General features: G+C 35.1%; 1 protein-coding gene across 5 annotated transcripts in view; it reads left to right on the forward strand.

Moving 5' to 3' along the window:
- LOC102964041 (activating transcription factor 7 interacting protein) overlaps positions 1-27,505 on the forward strand; it is a 120,849-nt gene that overhangs the window by 46,442 nt on the left and 46,902 nt on the right. For 3 of the 5 annotated variants that reach the window (XM_042991801.1, XM_042991799.1, XM_042991803.1), the window contains exons 2-5: positions 6,024-7,567; positions 13,248-13,331; positions 14,822-14,967; positions 16,293-16,430. In XM_042991801.1, the coding sequence (XP_042847735.1) occupies positions 6,031-7,567; positions 13,248-13,331; positions 14,822-14,967; positions 16,293-16,430 (1,905 nt within the window). In that variant the 5' untranslated portion in view covers positions 6,024-6,030. Of the gene's footprint in view, positions 1-994; positions 1,238-6,023; positions 7,568-13,247; positions 13,332-14,821; positions 14,968-16,292; positions 16,431-27,505 lie in introns of those variants that run through there. The other 2 variants (XM_042991802.1, XM_042991800.1) reach the window with 2 other exon arrangements.

The raw sequence follows: 27,505 nt of genomic DNA on the forward strand, positions 1-27,505 counted from the left end.
CTTTGGGTCCAAAATACTATTAATTTTTGGAGTCAGATCTATAACAATAGTGATAGGTAGGTATGAAAATAATCTTGTCATTTGGATTTAAGGTTCTGCTGAATTTTTAGTTATAAATGCTTTATAAATATTAAGGATTGTGGATTGTTTTAAGAAAGAAATTTACATTTGAATTTTACAGATTCTTTCTTATGGGGAGAGAAGTATATTCTTGTTATGTATGGTCCATGTTTGACTCATTCTCCAGTTAGGAAATTGATTTATATTTCTGGAAACATTCAGGGGTATTTAAAGAAAGATAAATTAAAATAGCATGAAAGGTGTATATTTTTATTTATTTATGTTATATATTTAATATGTATTGTATAGATTTAGATTTTATATGCATTTATGTTCTAGATTACTTATATTAGATAAAGAACCTCACTAACATATTTCGGATCCAGGTTTTAACTATGTTTCCCTGACCTTATTGTCTGTCTCCTGTTGCTGGGCAGGAATCAGAATGCTGGCTACTGATTGGCTGAGTTTGTGAGCAGCTCTTGAACAGCCACTTAAATTCTTGAGCTTTTTGAGCAGGCAGTTTGTAGGCTAAGACATTACAGCTTTTGGTAATACTTCCCTTTGTTGTTTCATAGCTATGATCTCTTTGCTAGAAAAAAGGGTAAAAGTTGTAGGTGGGGGGGGGGGACGAAGCAGAGAAGAGAATAACGTTTTCACTTAAAAAAATAAGAGGCTTATTGGCCTTTCCTTAAAAATAATTTACCCAAAATTTGAAAAAAATTCCAAGCTATAGATACTTATTTGCAGGTAACATACCCTCTTGGTTATTTAATTATAAATTCCTCTGGTAAAGGTGAAGCCCTTTTTAATGCATTAGAAAAAGATTTTATTAATGACGGTATTTTCCTGTCTGAATATAAAGAATAGAGACCTAAAAACAGTTTTTGACTCTCTTCTTCATGAAAAAAGTATTTTCTAGAGAAAGTTCATGTTTTACACATTTACTTCTAGATATGGCAGGCATTTTCTACTGTAAAATATAAATGATTTTTCCTGTGGAAATGAATTACAGGCATATGAAAGCTTCATGATTCTAGTGTTGCAATCTAAAAAAAGTAGTTTTTCTTTTGTAGAATAGTTTTGTGAATGGCATTTCAATTCCAGATGACGGTATTTAAACTGATCCTTAGAAATGTATTCTTCCGGTAGTACAGCCATGGAGACTTGTTTGCAGGTAACACACTGTTTTCAAATGTGTATCTTTCTTAAATATACTTTGCTTATGCAAAATACGTTTTTAAAAAGTTATTGCTGATTGGTTTACACAGATATGGTTGAACTAGTTTGAACTGGTTCATGCTGCTTCCTTATGCTTTGTCTATTTTTCGTTATACTTAGAACCCATAAAATATCTGGTAAATGGCTGTAGTGTGCTCCCTTGTGGGTATAGATGGTAGTTATTTTGTAATTCTTTGTACAGTACTATATTATTACTGAATTGAATGACAACTTAATTGGTAAAAAGCCAGCTTGCGTGGAGTGTACTTATTTTTATTAAATGTTATTTGGTGGTGGCAATTTAAATGTAATGTTTGCATGTTGGATTTCTCACCTATATACAAAATAACAGAAGTATTTGAGAAATTTGTCTCAGATTCTCTAGTTTATGCCTAAAAACACTGTGTATATACATAGACAATTACTAAGTTCTTAATGCATGGAATCTCATTTAATCATGACTACAACCTCTGTGGCAGGTACTGATAATGATACGCCCTTTTTAAGATTGCTGAAACCAATGTTAGGAAACTTGCCCTGTGTCACATAGTAAACACATGGGAGAGCTGGAATTCAAATCCGTGTTTTCTGTCTGCAGAATTCATGTTCTTAGTGGGGTTACTGAAAATTATGAAAATACACACTTTTTTAGAGGAATGCTTGCTTTTAATGCAACTCACAATAACTGTCAGGTATCCATGTAACAGCTGACAAATGTGGATATTATGAGGTCAGAGTCCAAAAGAATTGCAGCTCAGGTCTAAAAATATGTAAAAAGTAACCATACTCCTTAGGTTATAAATTTAATTATTTTCTGTCTTTGAAGTCAGCAAGAAAAAGTGATTACAAAATTTGCATTGTATCTTCTTTGCAGAAAAATTTCCAGTTAGTATGAGTTTGGAATGTATAGTGGGTGGGGAAAAAACTTGAAGTTTTAATGTTAGACTGTAATGAATAACCCTTAAAATAGTGCCTATGATAATTTTGCAGTAAATCTTCTGTTCAATTGAAAGGTAATTTTTCTGAATAGTTTTACTGAGTTCCATAATTAAAAGTCTAGGAAGACTAGGAAATACATTATAAGTAATTGGCTTAAAGTGAACAAATGAATGCAGAACGTACCACAATCTAGAAGTACTGTAATAAAAGTGGTAGGTTTTCAAGCTGTATTGACCTCTGGCAGATAGGCTAGGCCATTGTTTTATGCCTTTTAGCCAGAAGAACTATAGAACACCAGAATCAGACCTGTAATTGAACAAGTTGGATTTATTACTTGTTGCAGTGAGGGAGAATGCTTATCCTTGGGGAAACTGTGAGGCACATCAGTAAGGGATATTAGAAAAAACCCTAGTATAGGATTTGGGTTTAGTGTAGTAGAGATTGGGTTATTTGGGGGCGAGTTTGAGGAAATAGAGCCTTACTCTGGATTGGGTGCTGTCAAAAAGTGGAGGCAATTTAGGGCGCCTGAGTGGCTCAATCAGTTAAGCGTCTGACTTCGGCTCAGGTCATGATCTTGCAGTCTGAGGGTTCAAGCCCCGCTCCCGGCTGTGTGCTGACAGCTCAGAGCCTGGAGCCTGCTTTGGATTCTGTGTCTCCCACTCTCTGACCCTCCCCTGCTCATGCTCTCTGTCTCTCCCTCTCTCTCAAAAATAAATAAACATTAAAAAAAAGTTAAAAAAAAAAGTGGGGGCAATTCTATGCTTGGTTATCTCAATAAATCTCTGTAGGGAGGACAGACTACAGTTAGGATAAAGATGTAATTAAAAAAAAATTAGGCATCATTCATTTAGAGGGAGAGGTTTGATATTTCATGGGTTGCGCAGTGTTGATAAAAAAAAAAATTAGGCATCACTCTCAGAGAGGGAGAGGTTTGATATTTCATGGGTTGCACAGTGACCTTGTCTAATTTGGGTGATTTTATGTCCAGAAGGAGAACAACATGGCTTAGCTGTAAGCATCAAGTCAATTTATAATAATGAGATCTAGTTGTAAGTGTCAGATAAGTTCCCAGATGTCAGAGGCTGCTTTTTTCTCCCTCTCCAGCTAAAGCAAGTGTATCTTACCATCATTCCTACAGGTAATGGTGATGATAAATGAATATACAATATGAAAGCAATAGTCTTGCTTCCTGTATATCTTAGTCCTTAAAAGACTTCTGTTTTATTCCGTTAGAAACTGGTTACATTGTTTTCTCCAGGACCGAGTCCTTGCACTCTTTCTTGCTTGCCTTACTGCACTGGTTAGATGTTAACATACAAATGGTATTAGAGAACATCCTTGTTTTGGTTCTGATCTTATTTCACCGTTACGTATGATATCTGTAGGGTTTTTTTTTTTTGTAGATAACTTTTATTATATTTGTTTTCTTCTAAGTTTTTTGAGAATTTTAATTTTTTTTATTTAAAAAAATTTTTTTTAACATTTTTTTATTTTTGAGACAGAGAGAGACAGATCATGAATGGGGGAGGGGCAGAGAGAGAGGGAGACACAGAATCGGAAGCAGGCTCCAGGCTCTGAGCTATCAGCCCAGAGCCTGACGCGGGGCTCGAACTCACGGACCGCGAGATCATGACCTGAGCTGAAGTCGGACGCTCAACCAACTGAGCCACTGAGAATTTTAATTTTGAGTCAGTGTTGAATTTTGTCAAATGAATGGTCTGTGTCTGTTGATGATCTGGTGTTTATTTTCACTCTCTATTCTGTTTTTGCAGTGAATCACATTCCTTGAAGTTTCTTTTTTCCCCCTTTTGTTAAATAGGGAATTTATAGTCTCATAGTTCTGAGGCTAGAAGTCTGAAATCAAGGTGATCCAGGGCCTTGCAGGAACTAGGAATTAAAGAAGGATCTATTCCAGACCTTTCTCCTACCTGTGATTTGTGACAGCTTAACTCCAATTTTTACATGGCTCTCTGTGTGTGTATCTGTATCGAAAATTTCCCCTTTTTAAAAGGATACCAATCATTAGGGCCCACCTAATGACCTTATCTTAACTTGATTACCTCTGCAAAAAGTATCTAAATAAGGTCACATTCTGAGGTATTGGGGCTTAGGGTTCTAATTTTTTATCAAATGGACACCTTGGTTGGGCCTGAATAAAGCCATAATGCTTCATGACTCATAATCTACATTGCTTGATGTTTTTTTTAGTATGAGACCAACTTCGTATTTTTTTAAGGCGTTTCACATAATCATATTACTTTTTAAAGAAACTTCTAGCTACTTTTAGAGAAACTCACATGTGAAAGAATAAGTCACAGTGGAAATTAGAGAATATTTTAACAGAGCAACAATGAAAATATGACACATCAAAATATGAGATGCAGCTAAAGCAACATTAAAAGGGAAATTTATAGCTTTATGTGTATTACAAAAGAGGAAAGATAGAAAATTAACAATTAATGTTTAACATGATGTGGAACTGCCAGACTGTTTTCCAAAGCAGCTATACCATTTTATAATCCCACCAGCATTGTGTGAGGGTTTCAGTTTGTTTGCTTCTTGCCTATACTTGTTATTCTCTTTGATCATAGCCATCCTGCTATGTGTGAAGTGTTATGTCATTGAAGTTTGATTTACATTTCTCTGATGACTAATAACATTGAGCATCTTTTCATTTTTAGTGCTTATCGGCAGTTCGTCTATTGGCAATTTGTAGGTCTTTAATTAATTAATTAATTAATTTTTTAATTTTTAATGTTTATTTAGTTTATTTTTTGAGAGACAGAGAGTGAGTGGGGGTGGGGCAGAGAGAGAGAGGGAGACGCAGAATCTGAAGCAGGCTCCAGGCTCCGAGCTGTCAGCACAGAGCCCGATGCGGGGCTCGAACCCACGGACCGCGAGATCATGACCTGAGGCGCATTCTGACGCTTAACCCACCAAGCTACCCAGGCGCCTCATCAATTTATATGTCTTTTAGAGAAATGTTTATTCAGTTCCTTTGTCCATTTTTAAGTTGGGTTACTTTTGTTGTTATTCAGTTGTAATAGTATTTAGTATTTTTTAGATGCAAGTCTCTTAGATACATGTTTGCAAATATATGATTTATAAATATTTCCTATTGTGTGAGTTGTCTTAGCAAATTTTTGATGATAATCTCTTGTAAATATGTTTATAGTACTGTTAATCTAGATATGCCTGGTTGCAAATGTAATCTTTCCTCCTGTGTTCCTTAGTTCTCTTCTCTTTTTCCTTATCTTTGTACCTCTTTCCCATTCCTCTGCTTTCATTCTCTTATACTTTTCTTTTTCCATCTACTTTTTTACTGCATTTACTTTTTTTTATGCTAATGTATCTCCTCCAGACTCTGAATCCATTAGCTTACTAAGAATTAAAACTAGAAACTAGTCACTTTTTTCTTTTACTTTTTTTTTTTTTTTTTTTAATGGTATGAATGGTCGTTATTGTTTGCAATGGAAAGTGCAAGAGGAGGGAACATGACAGTTCCAGCTCCAGGGGTGGCTCCAAAGACCTACTCTTTTGCTGTCCCCCCAAAAAAGCAAGTCATTTTTTTTCCTAATGCTTCTTAATAATTGATCTTCTATGGACTGTACCTGTCATCAGTTTTATATTACATAAATCCAATTAATACGAAAATTAACACAGCAGGGATTATTATGCTTTGTATATCATTATTTCAAAATTACATGAAAGTGTGCTTGCTTATAAGATCAATTTGCAATTTGTCTTATGATTAGGTGGCTTAGGTTTTCATTATTAAACTCTCTTTCTTTCTCTTTTTAAAGATTCAAAATGGATAGTATAGAAGAACCTCAGAAAAAAGTCTTCAAGGCTCGAAAAACAATGAGAGTGAGTGATCGTCAGCAGCTTGAAGCAGTGTACAAGGTCAAAGAGGAACTGTTGAAAGCTGATGTCAAGCTATTAAATGGCAACCATGAAAATGGAGATTTGGACCCAACTTCGCCTTTGGAAAATATGGATTATATTATTGACAAGGAGGAGGTGAATGGCATTGAAGAGCTTTGTTTTGACCCTGAAAAAAGCAAATCAGAATGGAAAGAAACCTCCTGTACCTTAAATGTTAATGTAAAAAATAAGCAGGATGATGACTTAAAGCATGAACCTTTGTCTCCTAATAATATAGCTCCTGAACTAGTCTGTAAACTGACTGCTGAACCATCTTCTGATGAGCCAGCCTCTGGTGATCTGGCTATGGGAGATCCAGCTGCTGGAGATTCAGCCCCTGAAGATCTGGCCTCTGTAGTACTAACCTCTGGTGATCCTGCCTCTGATGATGATCCCACTTCTGGTGAACCCACCTCTGGTGATCTCACCTCTGGCAATCCCACCTCTGGTGGAATAGTCTCTGGTGAAACAGTCTCCAGTGAACCATTCTCTGGTGACTTGGTCTCTGGTGAATCAGTCCCTGGTGAATCAGTCTCTGCTGAGCCAGTGTCTAGTGATCCGGCCTCTGATGATTCAGCCTCTGGTAATCTGTCCTCCGAAGCCCTGGCCTCTGATGATCCAGCCTCTAGTGATCCGGCTTCTGGTGATCCAGCCTCTGGTGATCCAGCTTCTGGTGATCTGCCCTCTGACGAACCCACTTCTGATGAACTGACTTCTGAATCAGCCTTTGATCCTACCTTTGAACCAAGTTCTGTACCAGTTTGTGAATCTGTTCCTGAAACTGACATTACAGAGCCTAGTAGCAATAAAGGTGGTGATTTTCTTGAGAAAAATAGTGATGATGAAAAGTTAGACCAAATTTTCTCATTTGGCGAGAAAAATAAGGCTGATAGTAATGTTGATGGTGATGAAGAAACTCTAGAAACAGATGATACAGTTATTTGTTCAGATCTACCTCCTGAAAATGAAAAGAAGGTAAAGGAAGATACTGTCACAGAACCTGCTCTTGGAGAGGAGGCTATATCTAGCAGTATGGAAATTGACCAAAGTGAAAAGAATGAAAATGAAAATTCTGCAGACCTTTCAGAAACCATTAGTGAAAATGTTACAAAAGATGAGAAAAATGAGATTATCTTGGAAAACACAGATTCTATGGAGACAGATGAAATCATTCCTATTTTGGAAAAGCTTGCACCTGCCGAGGATGAACTTACTTGCTTTTCTAAAACTTCTCTTCTTCCAATTGATGAGACAAATCCAGATTTGGAAGAGAAGATGGAAGGTTCTTTTGGTTCACCATCCAAACAAGAAAGTAGTGAGAGTTTGCCAAAAGAAGCCTTTTTGGTCCTTTCTGATGAGGAGGATATTTCTGGTGAAAAAGAGGAGTCTGAAGTTGTACCACAAAATGAAACATGCTCTCCAGGTTAGCATATTACTTAAGTTTTATAAAGATTTTGATTAGGTTTGATAAACTGCTTAATAAAGCAGTTTTACAAAGTTAAAATTTTTTTTTAGTTGCTGAGAAAGTTGAGAACGATGGTGACTGGAATGATCTCTTAACTTCATAGATTCTTAACAGAATTTAGATTTACAAAGTATCTACTCTGAGAGCAATATTATGTGAAGTGACAAGAAGGGAGGTAAAATAATGGGAAAATATGGCTCTTGCCCTTAAGGGGCCTATTGTCTAGGAATAAAGAGATGAGATGGACCAATATAATACTGTGAGATAACAGTTTTAAGTCAGTACATAATTGATCAAAGTCCTAACAATTGGTTTTCCTATCACTTAGCAACCAAGTAACTTAGAGTGGATTAATTTGTTTGCTTCGAGTATAACAAATCACCTTTTACAATTGATTTTCCCATTTTTAGTATTCTTTGTCTGAAAAACAACACCACCATTGCTAAAATCCAGAAACTTGAAGCCTGATAATCTATTTGATAAAGGCTTCATCTGTTTGCTTTCTGAGCCCTCTTGATTCTACCAACTTACTCTCTTCCTCTGCATCTTCTGAATGATCTCTCTGTAACTTAAGTCTTTTATTTGATTTTGTTCTTCTCTTTCATTGGGTCCCTGTTACTTTTAGGTTAATTCCAAACCCTTTATATGAAAGTATATAAGCTCCATAATTTGTTCAAAAGCCTATCTTTCCATCTTTTTTATTATTCCTAGAGAAAAAGGAAAGAATGAGAAAAATCCTATTTTTGCTTTCATGGTCAAACTCAAATATCACTTCCGTTTGAAACTTCTCAGTTCTTTTCAGAGTGGCATGAATACCTTTATGTCCTTCTCTTTGCCTTAGAACTCTGTGAGAGGAGTGACCTTGTAGCATTAAACACAGCATTTGGTTTCTAGTTTGTTCAAAAGAAGAAAAAGAGGCCTAGGAGACTCAGGGGATGTTTTTTTCCCCAATAGATCATACCAATTTTTGGAGGTAGAGATTTTTTTGTTATTAAAAGATGACTTCATTTCCAAAGAGTATTTATTCATTTATTAAAGCTGTCTAGAGAGACAGGCCAAGCTCCTCTTGGTTCTGGGGATTTAAAGATAAAATTTAGTACTTGCCTTTAGGATGCAGACAAGAATTCAATCACAGGACATTAAATAAAGGCTGTGAATACAGTTAATAACGTTAAATTGGTATTCTGGGAGTTTATAGAAGGGTAACTTTATAAAAACATAAATGTATTCAGGAAAGCACTTTCCTTTCATTGTCTGCATAATATAGGGTTTTAGTGAAGATAGTCCCTCTTAATTGCATGTCCATCCTACTTGCTCAGGCCAAAAATCTTGGAGCCATTCTTGTTTTTCTCTGTATTCCATATCCCATCAGTCCATCAGGAAATCCTATTGCCTCTACCTTCAGAATAGATGTAGAATCCAGTCTCTTATCATCCACTACTGTCCCCCTTGCTCTGAGCCACCGTCATCAGGTCAAAATAATGCTCGGGTCAGTGCTCAGTGAATATTTGTGGAGTGAATGAATAATTGGTAATATAAGAGAAGTGTATTATGGAAGACCTTGGTTACAATGCTAACACATTCTAACAGTACTGCGGAGCCATCGAATGATTTCAAGCAGAGGAGAATGATATGATGAGGTTTACATTTTGGAAAGATAAGTAACCATGTTTAGGGTGACCTTAACTCATTCATTCAGTAAGAACTGTTTATAGAGAGAGTGGTATTAGGGCAAGTCCTTAAACCACCTTTTGGTAGACTATATAAGAAAGTCATAGCAAATTGCATATTATTATTTCATGAGTTTATACATTTTACCTTTATGTCACGACTTGATATTGGGAACCATCCTTCCCACTCAATGCTGTTAAATGCCAGGACATGACTATTAAGCCATCCATGTGGTTATTTACTTTTAGACTTTTATCTGATTTTATGCTATTAGCAGAGTAAGTGTAGTGATAGATTTAATTTCTTAGCTGATAAGTAAACTTTTATTTCCTGTCTTCCCTTCCCCAATCCCCCAAGGAAATTTTGTGTATAGTATGTTGAAGTATATTTTCTTCATTGGTCTTAAAACTGTGCTCTGTTCTCTTTACATGGTAGTGGAATCTGTTACGGTAGTTATAGTAGTCCCCTTTTATCAATGGTTTCATTTTGCATGGTTTCAGTTTTTGCGGTTTTAGTTACCCACAGTCAACCATGGTCTGGCAGCAGATGATTCTTCTTCTGACTTACTGTCTTTAGTATTGACTTTCTGGGTCAGGGGTAGTCCAAATCTAGATGGTAATGCCTATGTCATTCACCTCACTTCATCTCATCACATAGGTATTTTATCATTTCACATCATCACAAGAACTGTGTGCAGAACAATAAGATATTTCAAGAGAGACCATATTTATATAATTTATTACTATTATATATAATATATAGCATACTATATATTATATATATAAAATTATATATATATATATTTCACCTCACTTCCTCTCATCACATGGGTATTTTATCATTTCACATCATCACAAGAACTGTGTGCAGAACAATAAGATATTTCAAGAGAGACCATATTTATATAATTTATTACTATTATATATAATATATAGCATACTATATAGTATATATATAAAATTATATATATATATATTTCACCTCACTTCCTCTCATCACATGGCTATTTTATCATTTCACATCATCACAAGAACTGTGTACACAACAATAGGATATTTTGAGAGAGACATATATATATATAGTTATATACAATATATAATCATATACGTTATATATAATAGTGTATGCTATTATAATTATTTTTAGTTATTGTTGTTAATCTCCTGTACCTGATTTATAAATTAAATTTTATCATAGGTGGGTATGTATAGGAAAAAAATGTATAGGGTTCAGTTCTATCCATGGTTTCAGACCCTCACTGGGGGTCTTGGAACATAGCCCCTGCAAATGAGGAGGGACTGTAGCACATGTCATTTTTGTTGCTTTGTACCTTCTGAGGTATTACTTTCATTTTTCAATTCTTGACTAATTTTTAATGTTTTCAGAACAGAGTTATAAATTGAAGTACTGAACTCTGGCTCTTCCCTCTAGCTACTAATGTTTATTTGCTGTACTAACAGGAAAATATAAACCTCTGTCATTTCAGGCACTTTAGCAAATCTGTCTTAAATATAGCAGTTATGATGGCTATGAGCAGCAACAAAAAATAATGAAAGATACCAGAAAGCAAATAGAAAACCATTTTAATTTTACAATAGTAAAAGAAAGACCTAAAAAGTATTGCAGATACACTGAGCAGGCCTGAAGACACTGTCATATTGTTGCATAGTACTGTATGATAACTGATGTTTACCAGATGACTAAAATCATAATCTGTTTATTAAGAAGGCTAGGAAAATAAAAATTTCTCTCTGGAAAAGTTCAGGCAGCAGTAGAGGAGGTACACATAATAGTTTGTCTTCCATTCACTCTTACGTTATGGACTCTTTTTTCTCTAGCTCCTGTTCCATCTTTTTCCTCTCTTTCAGAGCCGTTCTTCAAGTTACAGTAATAGGCTAACACTATATTTTCCTTTTCCTAATTACTCTTCAGTTGAATTTTGATTTTCGTCTTCCAGCATCCCTTCCTAATTGTTATTAGCGAAGTGACATTGATGAACAGGCAATTTATAGAAAAGGAAATACAAATAGCCAATAAACATAAAGATTCTCAACTTCACAAAGCATATCAGCAAAATGTGGCATTATTGATAAAAGTGAAATTTGTTTTTTGAGTGGTATCATAATTTGGAAAATAAAGACTCTATAAACTTTCATCTCAAGCAGTCCAGCTACTCTGTGTCTCTGGAAACTGGGTACTAAGAAATTCAAGAATCACCACCCTCAGTATTAAAATCAGGAGGATTTGGAAAACTATATATAGAAAAATAATGCTTTGTAATGAGTTTGTGATCTATAAGGGAGCAAAACAAATTTTCATTTCATTGAAACTGGAGTTGAAGGATAGGATCTTAAGATATTTCCAATGAGCATAGTAAATGGAGAGTTAATTTTCTAATGCTTTTTATTTTTTTTAATTTATTTTAAAGTTTATAAATTGGTTTAGTAGGGGCACCTGGCTGGCTCAGTGGGTAGAGCCATGTGATTTTTGATCTCAGGGTCATGAGTTCAAGCCCCATGTTGGGCATGGAGCTTACTTAAAAAAATAGTCTTAATAATCTTTATGTGCTCTGTTAACTGTTTTGTTTTGACTATAGTCATGGTTTACAGATTTATTGTTTTACCTTAGCGTGAAAAAAATATTCTTAAGGGTCTTATTAATAGGTTCATCAATGATCCTGTTTTCACCTAAAAGGTCTTTTCAGTCATTTTAGCCTTGACTTCTACCATCAGGTTGTTGGGATTTAAACTTTGCTGTTTGGAGAAGAAATGCCTTATCAAAATCTTTATATAATGCTATATTTCTTGTGATTACTTATTTAATTTTGGTTGCAGAATATGAGGAAACACCATGCATTATTGAAACCACTGGGGAGCCAGTTGCAGTGATATAAGGAGGAAAAATAGATACCCAAACATGTTAGTGAATTGTTCTTCTCCCCCATTTGATGTTTATGTTAATTGAGGAGATATAGATTGATTTACTAAAGACCCTTCTGGTACCTCTGGGAGTTTATTTGTGTTAATAATGCAATTGTATAGACATTTTTAGCAGTATTTTTTGGTAGCATTCTTTAGTTATATTTTATTATATGCCTTAATGAAAATTTACCTTTTTGTACATTGGACTTTTCTCATCTATATGATGGCAGAAATAATGTATAGGATTATACTAAGGATATGAAGTAATGTATGTCATGCACTTAACTCAGTTGTTGGCACTGGCATCAATTAAATTAAGCTTTCTTTATCTTTAGGGTAGTTTTTCCATTTCCATTTTATAAACTATCTCATATCCATTAAAATAACTTAATGATTTAATTTGTCTCATTAAAATTTTAGGTGTTTTGAATTTGCCAGTACTTTGTAATTTTTTTTTGTAATTGTCACAACTACTACAGTACTTTAGTTTTAATAATTGAATGTAATGGAGTCTAAATGCTTTATAATAGTTTTCGCATTTTATTAACCTACCGTTGACAGTAAATTACTAAGCCAATTCTTTGTTTTAAAATCTATAGTGTGAATTTTCTTCCACATTAAGAGCTTTTAAAAGTGGACTTGGGCATTCTGTGCTCTCTTTTTATTCCTAAAATGTCACATTTTGAGACCAATTTTATTTTATTAAAAAACAATTTTTTTTTTTACATTTATTTATTTTTGAGAAACAGAGTGAGACAAAGCATGCTAGGGGGAGGGGCAGAGAGAGAAGGAGACACAGAATCCAAAGCAGGCTCCAGGCTCTAAGCAAGCGGTGAGCACAGAGCCTGATGCAGGGCTCGAACCCATAAACTATGAGATCATGACCCGAGCCAAAGTCGGACGTTCAACCGACTGAGCCACCCAGGCACCCCAAGACTGATTTTATAAAAGTTTATTGACAGGGTAGTTAATACCAAAGTGTAAATTACAATGAGCTGCTATGAATGCTAATGTAAGTAAGATTTCCTTTTTTATTTTTGTTACAGCAGAAGTAGAAACTGACGAAAAGGACAGCAAACCTGAGGAAGAAGAGAAAGTAATAAATGAAGATGAAAGACCTTCTGAGAAAAGTAAGCATGTACAAAAAACTTGATCTGTTTAAAAAAAATAGTAATTCAATGTTTCTTCTTTTAAGGCTCTGAAATATACTTTAATTTCCATGAGATGACTTAAAAAATGTTTTTAGTTTAAGTGAAACACAGTTCAATCATTTTCTTGAGAGCTAACCCAAGGATTTTTGAAAGTATTATTTCATATACTTCAGTGTTTTATTTATACTTTTCATTGTTCCATAAGAAAGATTTAAGCTTAATATTTAGTAAAGTACTATCTGAATGTCTTGAGATAAATTGTGTAAGATTTATATTTAGAGTATGGGACTAATAATTTTCTCAGGAGTGATATAAACAAATGAAATTATGTATCTTAGTCTCCTTAAGGTACTTAAGCTTCATGAGATGGGGAATTGATGGAATGGGGTGTCATTAGGTTTATAAGATTATCATGGGGTTAGAAGTCAGGATACCTAGGTTCTATATCTTTCCCTGTCATTCTGGTTTCCATGTATGACATATAAGTTATGATTACAAGAGAAGTTATAGAAGAGAATTGGATTTTAAGAGTAGGCACATAGTTATATGGATATAGAGAAAAGTGAAGAGGGATAGTTATGGTTACATAAGGACATTTCCATTTAGTAAGTGGAGATTTTAGTATTTTTACTTTTTATATATTGAAAAAGAAACCAGGTAATAAAATTTGCTTATGATCTCATGAATGTTACCAATATATGAAATATAAAATTTTTAAATGAAGATCTTTGAATATCTTTACCAAATTGACTTCTATAATGACATTGATTTTATTTTTATTTATTTGACATTCATTAGAATATATTAAGAATATTCTTATGTTATTTTTCTAAAGCTAATGATTAAGAATTTTTTTCTAAATTTACTGAGAAAAAAATATACTGAAAAGGAAGAATTAAATAATTAAAGCTATGCAGTTGTTAGAAACCTGTGACATGAGAATGAATAATATATTTTGTCAAAGGATTCATGTGCACTATAAAGTTTAGGAAAGGGAATGAATATAAGCTGATTTCTCATATCATATCATATTCATATTTTAGATGATTCTCAAGGAAAGTATTTATGTTTATATTGTACATTGCTCAGCCTTTAAGAAGTTCTTGTTTAGTATATTGGAAATCATTTGAAGCTCAGAGCAAAGAAGCTACCTACTCACTTTTTTTTTTTAAGTGTATTTATTTTGAGAAAGAGAGAGAGAATGTGCGCAAGCTGGAGAGGGGCAGAGAGGGGCAGATCTCAAGAACAGTGAGATCATGACCTGAGCCAAAATCAAGAGTCAGATGCTTAACTGACTTAGCCACGAGGTGCCCTTACCACACTTTTCTAATCTCAAAAACAATTCATAAAATAACTGATTGAGAATGGTATTGTTGTGATAGGTAGGAATAATACTTTGCTGAGAGTGGAGAAGAGGCATTAAGGTCTATAATAAAAACCTGATTAATCATTATGCTTTTTGTTCTCAGGTGAATTTTCCAGAAGAAAGCGTTCTAAGTCAGAGGACATGGACAATGTACAGTCCAAACGTCGTCGATACATGGAAGAAGAATATGAGGCAGAATTTCAAGTGAAGATTACAGCCAAGGGAGATATTAACCAGAAGCTACAAAAGGTGTTACAGATTATAAATCAAAAACCGTATTAAATAAAAAACATGACTATTTTTATTCTATTAGGTTTTTGACATTATTCTGTATTTTACTGGTATATTTGGGTTTTTCATAGAGAGAACTTGACAAAAATAGTTGAGCTTATTATTCTCAATAATTTAAAAAACTTTCTGATTCTTTTTTAAGATTTTATTTTTTCTTCTATATTGAACTTTATTCTAGTGGAAATATTAGGGTCTTATATGTTAACATTTTAATCTTTGTTACAAGCTGGTTTCATGGTTGTAAGTTCCTATATTGTAAGTCTTTGTTATGTACTTTAGGCTTAGTATTAAAAATGATAGGGACAGAGCTTTAGAATGACTAGGGAAAGGGAGTATTTAAAATGTGGACTTAGGAAACGTCAGCCAAATCTATGAAGCTAGAGTTAGAAATACTGAAAATACATAGCATTTGATATATTTTTCAAAATGTGTTAACAGATATGTATGAAAACTGCCTTTTAAAGAAGAATATGAAACTCAGCTGAAATTAATTTTTTAAGGTCTTGTAAATTTAATGATGAAATTATAACTAATCTAGGTTTTAGGCTAATGTCCTTCCATTAAGATATAGTATAAATATACACATTGAAAAAAGAATAGTGAGGCAATAAAAAGTAGCTTTTTTTTCCTTCCAACTTTTAAATTTGTCATATGGAACTAATAATGCTTACTTAGTCTTTTTTATAGCGTTGTTACAAATATGAAGATAGGCATGTGAAAGAATTTTGAAACTTCTATTTGAAACTTCTGTGTACTGAGAGTTTACTCCTCTGCAACAGTATTACTCAAGTATGGACCGTGGACATGCACTATGTATTATTCTATTTGTTATGGATCCAAAATAAGATAAATATGTAAATTGTGAGTAGGCATTCAGAAATATTTTATAGAAATTTCATAGTGCAGTGACGTTCTTACTGTCTCAAAAAATATCATCTGCAACAGATTAGAAATTTTAAAAACTGGTCCTTTCCTTTAATTGATTTCCTTTGAATCACAGTAGAAGATACAAGAAATAAATATTAAAACTTCAGTTTAAACTTATTTATAAAATTTCACCCTCTCGAAATTTTCTATTTTTAGTATAATTGTATCATAGCAGATATTACATCTGTAGAAGTGCAGGCTTTCAGCAGATGACATTGTGTCATGAATGCCAGCATGTTTTTCATTAAACTAATCAATACCATCAGTACCGTCTTATTAGTACATAAGAATATGTACAGTTTGCTGCTTGCTGAAATGCCTTCTTTGCTGTAACAAAGAAATGTGTATCTCTTTAGGTTGTACAGTGGTTGCTAGAAGAAAAATTGTGTGCGCTACAGTGTGCTGTATTTGATAAGACTTTGGCAGAATTGAAAACACGAGTGGAAAAGATTGAATGCAACAAGAGACATAAAACAGTTATTACTGAACTACAGGTTTGTATACTGACTTGAATTGTATACTCGTGTCATTATTTTTGTAACTTATTTTTGAGGGCACATTTTCCAAATATTAGAAGTAAAAGTAGTCTCCATTAGTTTGCTAAGGCTGCCATAAAAAAGTACCATAAACTGGTGGCTTAAGCAACAAATGTATTGTCTCATAGTTCTGGAGGTTAAAAGTCTATGATCAAGGTGTTGGAAGAATTGGTTCTATTTGAGGTCTGTAAGAGAGAATCTCTTCCATGTGTCTCCTCTAGCTTCTGATGGTTTACTGACAGTCTTTGGCATCCTTGCTTTGTAGAAGCTTCATCCTGATCACTGGCTTTGTCTTCATATTGCAGTTTACCTGTGTGTGCCCAAATTTCCCCTTTTTACAAAGAAACCAGTTGTTTTGGATTGGGGCCCACCCTACCCCAGTATGACCTTATCTTAACTAATAACCTTTTTAAAGACCATATTTCCAAATTGAGTCACATTATGAGATACTTGGGCGTTCAGACTTCAATGTATGAACTTCTGAGGCACATATACACAGTTCAACCCAAAATAGAGCTTCAAACCTATCTTAGTGGTTTTTAAATATTTTTTAGTCACTGAAGAAAGGCTGGTAGTATCTAGCATGGCATAAGTACCAAATAATATTTATTGTAAGTGATTCTGTTTATATTAATCCACTTCCTCCCACAGATCATATGTTATAAAGATGTTAGTTAATTTATGTTTGTTAATAATTGCTACTTCGTTTTTTATTAAATATAACTATATATTAACATGCAGTGCCAGAGCTTCTAATTGACTGAATTGAACACATGATAACATGCTGTAGTAATTCATTTTATTCCAAAACTAAGAAATTGGAAATTTTTATCAGTACATTCATTCTGTCGTAGGTAAATGTATGGTTTCTATTAGGCTTTTCTGAAATTGGAGCATAGTCTATAGATGATGAGTTTGCAAACCACTTACAGAGGTTTATTGTACAAATGAGGTGGGCGCCTGGGGGGCTCAGTCATGTAAGTGTCTGACTCATGATTTCGGCTCAGGTCATGATCTCTAGGTTCATGGGCTTGGTCCCCATGCTGGGGACACAGAACCTGCTTGAGATTCTCTTCCTCTCTCTGCCCCTTCCCTATGTGTGTGCTCTCTTTTCTCTCTCTCAAAAACAAAGAAATAAACATTAAAAACAAGCAAACAAATGACGGCAAAGTGGTCCATGAAAAGTGACTGTTTTCTAGTTATAAATTGCATCCAAAAGTGACTAGAATTTATGTTTATATTTCTCAGCCTAAAAGTTCTTTTTCTTGGTTTTATATTGTTAATTTTTTTTGAAGTTAGACTTTTTTAAAATAAGATCTTTGTAGTAATTTTGTAATTTAGAACAACACTAGTCCTCTTTCTTCCTTTAGCAGGTCTTTCTAATAGTAGTAGTGTTGTTTAATTACTAAACTTTATTTTACTAATACTGTTGAGAATTTTCAATTAGAACTTTAAAATGTTTGAAGATTTTAAAAAGTGATTTCATTGTTTCTCATTTTGTGTTTTTAGAACATGAGATTTTGACTCTCATATTCTCATGTAATATGCAAGTCCAGATCTCTTAATATTTAATATACCTTTGCACTTGGTGTTTCTTGGTAGCCGCAGAATCTGAAGTTTTTCAACACCAAACCAAGCTTTCTTCCACAAATAAATCCACTTCCCATTGTTCCTTTTATGTGTAATTCTTGAATTCTTAGAAAAATTTTCCAAGAATATCTTTCCATTTTCCTTCCAATTGATAGTTTTTGAGTTCTTAGAAATAGATCTCTCAGTCATTTCACATATACAGTGGGTTATCAAATTATAACTTTTTAATTTCTTATTAATATCTATCTCTGGGGTGCTTGGGTGTCCCAGTCAGTTGAGTGTACGAATCTTGGCTTCAGCTCAGGTCATGTTCTCACAGTTCGTGGGTTTGAGCCCCGCATCTGGCTCTGTGCTGGTGGCACCAGAGCTTGCTTTAGATTCTCTCTTTTAGTATCTCTCTGTCTGCCCCTCCCCTGCTCATACTCTCTCTCTCTAAATAAATAAATAAGTAAACATTAAAAAAAAATTTTTTTTTAAAGCCTATCTTGTTTCTTCTCACTTTCCACAAGGTGCACATCCACTTCTATGTGGATTTTTTTTTCAATAAATATATGTATAATACTGTAAATGTGTTTTCTTTTTATAATTCCCTGATTATAGCAACAACCTTTTACATGATTACTCTGGTCCTACTTACTAAGTCCTTGCTGGACTTCCCAACTGCTGTACTCATCTTTCTAAAATACTGTTTGTCTCATTCACCTCCATATAGTCCAGGTTCCTCAGTTGAGTGCTACTATTCATATTTTGATTTTAATATTTGGATCTCTTAGTTTTTGATCCACTTTTCCTAATACCTACCAGTTGTTTCATTGTCCTACAGTTTATCAGTGTTCATAGTATTTTTATTTTAGGCTTTCAACTTCATATTGTTTCTCCCACTCACTTACCTTTAATGATCTGTCCTTAGCCATGCCATTTACTTAAATTTTACTGAGCTTAAATTAGTACCTGTTTCTGGGTTGTTCTGATATTTAGTTTTTTATGGAAATAAAATTCAGATAATAAAATAACTGTTTTGGTCTACAATTCAGTGGTATTAGTATATTCACATTGTTGTGTGACTGTCATCTCTAGTTAGAAACATTTTCATCAACTCAGAAGAAAATGTGTCCATTAAACAGTCACTCCTCGTTTTCCTTCCCCCTACTTCTTGGCAACCACTAATGTGATTTCTGTCTTATTGATTTGTCTAATTGATTATCTCTATTCTGCATATTTCATATGAACAGAATCATACAATATGTAACTTTTTGTGTTTGGCCTCATTCAAAATGTTTTTGAAGTTCATACACAATGTAACATGTATTTCAGTACTGCATTCTTTTGGGCTAAGTAATATTTAATTATATTTGTATGCTATTGAAAGTGTTTGTATACACTGAAAATAAGTAAGTATTCAAGATGTTAAATGTAATCTCTAGAATAATCACTTAAGGAAAAAGCTAAAATACACACACACACACACACACACACACACACACATACATATACATATACATAATGAGTGTGTAGTATATAAATGCTTGACCCTTGAACAACACAGAGGTTGGAGTGCTGGCCCCTCCCTTGGTGCAGTTGAAAATCCATGTGTAACATTTGACTCCCTGAAAACTTAACTACTAATAGTCTACCATTGCTCTTAACCCTTGCTGCTGAAATTTTTATTTCAATTATCATACTTTCTGCTGCACAATTTTTATATGGTTTTTTTTTAGTAGTAAGAAGAGTTTATTTTATATATATATTTATGTGTGTGTGTATGTATATATACATTATACATATAATGTATATATACACATATATAATTTTTTATATATCTATTTAATTATATATATATATAATTTTTTTTTTTAAGTGGGCTTTATGCACATCCTGGGGCATGAAATCATGACCCGGAGATCAAGACCTGAGTTGAGATCAGGAGTCAGATGTTTAACTGATTGAGCCACCCAGGCGCCCCTTATTTATTTACTTATTTTCAAATTTTTATTTAAATTCCAGTTAATTAACATATAGTATAATACTGGTTTCTGGAGTAAAGTTTAGTGATTCATCACTTACATATAACACCCATTGCTCAACATAAGTGCCCTCCATAATACCCATAGGCCATTTAGCCCATCCCCTGCCCTACCCACCTCCCCTCCAGCAATCCTTAGTTTGTTCTCTATAGTTAAGAGTCTCTTATGGTTTGCCTCTCTTTTTTTTCCCTTTTCCCTGTGTGTTCATCATTTTATATCTTCAGTTCCACACGAGTGAAATCATATGGTATTTGTCTTTCTCTGACTTATTTCACTTAGTATAATACACTCTAGCTCTGTCCATGTCATGGCAAATGGCAAGATTTCAGTCATTTTGATGGCTGAGTAATATTCCATTGTATATACACACCAAATCTTCCTTATCCATTCATCAGTTGATGGAGGTTTGGGCTTTTTCTATAATTTGGCTATTGTTGATAATGCTGGTATAAACATTGGGGTGCATGTGCCTCTTCAAATTAGTACATTTGTATCCTTTGGGTAAATACCTACTAGTGCAATTGCTGGGTCATAGGTATTTCTATTTTTAACTCTGAGGAACCTCCATACTCTTTTCGGAGTAGCTGCCCCAGTTTGCATTCCCACCAACAGTTAAGAGGTTTTCCCCTTTCTCTACACCCTTGTCAACATCTCTTGTTTTGTGTGTTGCTAATTTTAGCCATTCTGACAAGTGTGAGGTGGTATCTCATCCTGGTTTTGATTTGTATTTCCCTGATGATGAGTGATGTTGAGCATCTTTTCATGTGTCTGTTGGCCATCTGAATGTCTTCTTTGGAAAAATGTCTATTAATGCCTTCTGCCCATTTCTTACTAGGATTATTTGTTTTTTGGGTATGGAGTTTGATAAGTTCTTTATAGATTTTTGGATACTAATCCTTTATCAGATATGTCATTTGCAAATATCTTCTCCTATTTCATAGGCTGCCTTTCAGTTTTGTGGATTGTTCCCTTCACTGTGCAAAAGGATTTTTCTTGATGAAGTTCCAATAGCTCATGTTTGTTTTTCTTTCCCTTGTGTCCTGAGACATGTCTAGTAAGAAATTATTCTGGCCCAGGTCAAAGAGGTTGCTTCCTGTGTTCTTTTTCATCTAGGATTTTGATGGTTTTCTTCCTGTGTTCTTTCTCCTCTAGGATTTTGATGGTTTCCTTTCTCAAACTCTGGTCTTTCATCCATTTTGAATTTTTGTTTTATGGTATAAGAAAGTGGTCCAGTTTTCCCAACACCATTTTTTTTTTTTAAGTTTATTTACTTATTTTGAGAGACAGAAAGTGAACAGGAAGGGGCAGAGAGAGGGAGAGACAGAATCCCAAACAGGTTCTGCACTGCCAGCGTAGAGCCCATTGCAGGGCTCAGTCTCACAAACTGTGACATCATGACCTGAGCTGAGAGTAAGAGTCAGACATTTAACCAACTGAGCCACCCAGGCACCCCCAACACCATTTGGTGAAGAGACACTTTTCCATTGGATATTCTTTCCTGCTTTGTCAAATATTAGTTGGCCATATATAGTTGTGGGTCCATTTCTGGGTTTTCTGTTTTATTCCATTGATCTTTGTGTCTGTTTTTGTGCCAGTACCATCCTGTATTGATGACTACAGCTTTGCAATATAGCTTGAAGTTTGGAATTGTGATACCTTCAGTTTGCTTGTCTTTTTCAAGGTTTCTTTAGCTCTTCAAGGTCTTTTTTGGTTCCAAGCAAATTTTAGGATTATTTGTTCTAGTTCTTTGAAAAATGCTGGTGGTACTTTGATAGGGTTTGCATTAAATGTGTAGATTGCTTTGGGTAGTATAGACATTTTAACAATGTTTGTTCTTCTAATCCATGAGCATGGAATGTTTTCTCATTTCTTTGTGTCCCTTTCAATTTCTTTCATAAGTGTTCTACAGTTTTCAGAGTACAGATGTTTTACCTCTTTAGTTAGGTTTATTCCTAGGTATCTTATTGTTTTTGGTGCAGTTGTAAATGGGATCGACTCCTGGATTTCTTTTTCTGCTGCTTCATTATTGGCGTATGGAAATGCAACAGATTTCTGTACAGTGATTTTATATCCTGTGATTTTGCTGAATTCGTGTATCAGTTCTAGCAATTTTTTGGTGGAATCTTTTGGGTTTTCTACATAGAGTATCAGGTCATCTATAAATAGTGGAAGTTGGACTTCTTCCTTGTCAATTTAGATGTCCTTTATTTCTTTTTGTTGTCTGATTGCTAAGGCTAGGATTTCCAGTACTATATTAAATAACTGTGGTGACAGTCAACACCCCTGTGGTATTCCTTATCCCTAAAAGCTGTCAGCTTTTCCCCATCAAGGATGCTATTAGCTGTGGGTCTTTTGTATATGGCCTTTATGATGTTGAGGCTATGTTCCCTCTATCTCTGCTTTGTTGAGGGTTTTTATTAAGAATGGATGCTGTACTTTATCAAATGCTTTTTCTGCATCTATTGACAGGATCATATGGTTCTTATCCTTTCTTAATGTGGTATCTCACATTGATTGATTTGCAAATATTGGACCACCCTTTTGTAGTCCAGGAATAAATCCCACTTGATTGTGGTGAATAATTCTTTTAATGTACTGTTGGATTCAATTTGTTAGTATCTTATTGAGAATTTTTGCATCCATATTTGTGAGGAATATTGCCTATAGTTTTTCAGTGGGGTCTTTGTCTGGTTTTGGAATCAAGGTAATGCTGGCTTTGTAGAATGAGTTTGAAAATTTCCTTCCATTTCTATTTTTGGAACAGTTTGAGAAGAATAGCCAATTTGATTACTGATTCAATTTCTTTGCTGGTTATAGGTCTGTTCAAATTTTCTATTTCTTCAGGTTTTAGTTTTGGTAGTTTGTGAGTTTTATCTATTTCTTCCAGATTGCCCAGTTTGTTGGCATATAATTTTTCATAAAATTATCTTATAATTGTATTTCTGGGTTGTTGGTTGTGATCTCTCCTCTTTCATTTGTGATTTTATTTATTTGGGTCCTTTCTCTCTCCATCTCTCTCTCTCTGTCTCTCTCTCTCTCTCTCTCTCTTTTTTTTTTTTTTTTGATAAGTCTGGCTTAGGGGTTTAACAATTTTATTAATTCTTTCAAAGAACCAGCTCTTAGTTTTGTTGATCTGTTCTACTGTTTTGTTTGTTTGTTTGTTTGTTTCCCTATAAATTATTTATACTCTAACACTTATTAGTTCCCTTCTTCTGCTGGCTTTAGGCTTTATTTGCTGTTCCTTTTCTAGCTCCTTTAGGTGTAAGGTTAGGTTGTGTATTTGAGACTTTTCTTATTTTTTGAGGTAGACGTGTATTGCCGTGTACTTCCTCTTATGTCTACTTTTGCTGCATTCCAAAAGGTTCTGGAGTGCTGTGTTTTCATTTGCTTCCATATATTTTGTTTTCCTTCTTTAATTTCCTGGTAACCCATTCATACTTTAGTAGAATGTTCTTTAACTTCCATATCTTTGTGGTGTTTCCAAATTTTTTCTTGTGGTTGACTTCAAGTTTCATAGTGTTATAGTCTGAAAATATGCATTGTATGATCTCAGTCTTTTTGTACTTGTTGAGGCCTGATTTGTGACCCAGTACATGATCAGTTCTGGAGTCTGTTCCATGTGCACTTGTAAAGAATGTGTTTTCTGCTGCTTTAGGATGAAATGCTCTGAATATATCTGTTAAGTCCATCTGGTCCAGTGTATCATTCAAAACCATTGTTTTCTTGTTGATTATTTACTTAGATGTTCTGTTCATTGCTGTTATTGGGGTGTTAAAGTCACCTATCATTGTTATCAGTGATTTTCTTTATGTTTGTTATTAATTGATTTATATATTTGGGTGTTTCAAAGTTGAAGGCATAAATATTTACAGTTGTTAGATCTTTTTGGATAGACCCCTTTATAATGATATAGTGCCTTTCTTCATGTCTTGTTACAGTATTTGGTTTAAAATCTAGTTAGTCTGATAATCGTATGGCTACTCTGGCTTTCTTTTGATGTCTATTTAGCATGATAGGTGGTTTTCCAACCCCTTTCTTAAAACCTTTTTTTTTTTTTTTAATGTTTATTTATTTTTGAGACAGAGGGATAGACAGAGTGTGAGCAGGGAGGGGCAGAGAGAGAGGGAGACACAGAGTCCGAAGCAGGCTCCAGGCTCCGAGCTGCCAGCACAGAGCCTGACGCAGGACTCGAAGTCACGAACCGTGAGATCATGACCTGAGCTGAAGTCAGATGCTCAGCCAATTGAGCCACCCAGGTGCCCCCATCCCCTTTCTATTTGGACGTGTCTTCAGGTCTAAAATGAATCTCATGTAGGCAGCATATGTATAGGTCTTCTCTTTTTATTCCATTCTGATACCCTATGTCTTTTGATTGGAGCATTTAGTCCATTTACATTCAGAGTGATTATTGATAGAAAAGAATTTCATGTGATTGTATTACCTGAAAAGTTGTCGTTTCTGGAGATTTTCTCTATTCCTTTCTAGTGTTTGTTGCTTTTGGTCTTTCTTTCCCACTCAGAGTCCCCTTTAATATTTCTCGTAGGGTTGGTTTAGTGGTCACAAACTGCTTTAGTTTGTGTTTGTCTGGGTAACTCCTTATTTCTCCTACTCTGAATGACAGCCTTGCTAGATAAAGTATTTTTGGCTGCATATTTTTCTCACTAAGCACATTGATATATCGTGCCACTCTCTTCTGGCCTGCCAAGTTTCTCTGGAGAGATCCTCTGCTAACTTGACCTGTCTTTCCTTTAGGTTAGGAATTTCTTTTCCATTACTGCTTTCAGGATTCTTTCCTTAAGTCTGTGTTTTGCAAATTTTGCTATGATACAGCTTCGTGTTGGCCAGCTTTTATTGATTTTGATAGGAATTCTCTGTGCCTCCTGGATTTGGATGCCGGTTTCCTTACCCTGATTAAGGAAGTTTTCAGCTGTCATTTGCTCAAGTAAACCTTCTCCTCCTTTTGTCTTTCTTCTTCTTCTGGGACTCCTGTGATATGAATGTTATTATGTTTCATGGAGTTGTTGAGTTCCTAAGTCTACATTTGTGATCCAATACTTTTCTTTCCCTCTTCCTTTCAGCTTCATTATTTTCCATAATTTTATCTTCTATATCACTTATTTTTTTCTTCTGCTACTTCCATTCCTGTGTTAATTACATCCAGTCATTTTGCATCTTGGTTATAGCATTTTTTATGTCAGCCTCACTAGTTTTTAGCATTTTTTTTATTGCTGTAGTAAAGGTGTCTCTGTTTTTTCTATGCTTTTCTCAAGCCCAGCTATTATTCTTATGGTCGTTGTGTTAAATTCTGGTTCTGTCATATTACTTATATCTATTTCGATTAGCTCCTTGGTTGTGACCTCTTCCTGTTCTTTCTTTTGGGATGCATTCCCCCATTTTAGCATCTTACCTTGGTCTCTGTCTTTTATGTGGTAAGAAAGCCTGTGCTTTGTCCTATTTCCCCTAGAGCTGGCACTTTGCAGCAATTTATGATCATTAGACCTGGTGCATGTGGGGTGATTTGTGCTGGTCTTCTGTGGGAGGAGCCAGTATTGCTCTGGCTCTTAATCACACTTGCCCTAGTGAAAAAAGGCACCTGTACAGTGCAGGGGTGTGGGGCGTAATGTAAATGGCTCAAGCCCTTGTCATGTGTACTGTACTACTTGCTGAAGTCTCTCCATGCTGATGGGAGGGGTGAAAAATGGCATCAGACCACTCTGTTCCCTGGAGAGGGGAGTGTATGCTGGCCAGTGTTCAGCATGCCCTTACAGAAGAGTAAACAGTTTACCCCCTTGTGCCCTCAGCTTCCATCCGATCCATGCCTTCAACCTGTGTCTGAGCCACTGGCAGCGCAGTGCTCCTTTGTTTTATTTATCTCAGGTGCCTGACTGGGTTTCTAAATTCCAAATTTTAGGGACCCTGCACAGGCCCGGACCTGCACTGATCCTCTGGGGAGGTTTTCAGTTCACTGTGGCTCACACATTTGTTCCAGAAGGATAGTTGCGTGACTATGTAGGGGCTTGGATTTTATAAATGGTAAAGCATTGTAAAAAGCCTGCATCCAGGTTAGCTGCCCTCAGAAGGTGTCTCTGCTCGTATGCCAATGAACCAAAGAGCCCAACAGCACCCGCCAGCTCTTTGTCCCCTTAGAGGCAGTGATGCTCTCAAATGCCATGCAAGGAAGGGGAGCTGTCTCTTCTAGCATGACACAGGATCCTTAGAGCTCGCTGTCCAAACTGAGGCCTCTGCCCTCTTTCTCCATAGGAGCATCACTAAGCCTACCAGGCTCGACTTTGGTGATGGCATGAACTAAACTTCAGACTTCCAGCTTCACTGCTTGTAAAAAACTTGAGATAATCAGCTCTGACTCGTTTTCCCTGTCAGTAGTTTTGGGGAAGTGTTTTTCTTTTGTAATCCCCTGCATGCTACTTTATCTCTCTCTCTCCCTCTCCCCCTCTCTCCCTCTCTCTCCCTCTCTCTCCCTCTCTCTCCCTCTCTCTTCCTCTCTCTTCCTCTCTCTTCCTCTCTCCCTCTCTCCCTCTCTCTCTTCTCTCTCTTCCCCTACTCCTGACCTTCTCTCTTTCTCTTTTTCCTCTCTCTGTGATCAGGGCTCTGTCTGCTCTGTAGCACTTGCGATTCTTTTCTCCCCCAAATCACATCTCCACCCCTCCTACCTTCCATGATGTGGCGTCTATTCTCCCTCTAGTTTTGCAATTTGTTCTCTCAATCCTCAGGTTGTTTTCCTGGGTGTTCAGTATCATTTGAAAATTATCTAGCTGTGTTTGAGGGACAAGGCAAGATCCTCCTACTACTCTGCCATCTTAACTCCTTTCCTCTGTATCTTTTCTTTGCACAGTCTCTGTGTCTTTGATATTCTGTTTGGAGAGACATTGTTTTCCTGGCTTTCATGTGTTTTCTTAAAGTTCTTTGTTCCATGTTTCTTTTAGTTCTTTGAACAGATTTTAAACCATTTATTTAAAGTCTTTGTCTAATAAGTCCAATAACCTGAATTATCTTTCCGTTAATTATTTTCTTTCTGTGAATGGCCCATACTTTCTTTTTCTGTTGTTTCTTTGAATGCCTCCTAATTTTTCGTTCTTGTTGAGAACTGAATTTTTAAATATTATAGTGTGGCATTTCTGGGAATCAGATTTTTTCCCCACTACGCAGAGTTTGTAGATGCTGCTTGTTGTGGTTTGTTGTTTATTGGTTTGATGACTCTTATAAACTATTTTTTGAAAGTATATATTCTTTGTTGTGTGTGGCTACTGAAGTCTGTGTTTCATGATCTTAGTGGTCAGGTGATGTTTGGACAGTTACCTTAAATGCTTAGAGCATAAAAAAGGAAAAAAGGAAAAAAGCAAGAAGGGAAAAAAAATACCTTCCCTATCTTTGTACATTGCCTTTGTGTTGGGGCACTTC

Source organism: Panthera tigris, chromosome B4 (assembly GCF_018350195.1).
Source record: "Panthera tigris isolate Pti1 chromosome B4, P.tigris_Pti1_mat1.1, whole genome shotgun sequence".
NCBI lineage: Eukaryota > Metazoa > Chordata > Mammalia > Carnivora > Felidae > Panthera > Panthera tigris.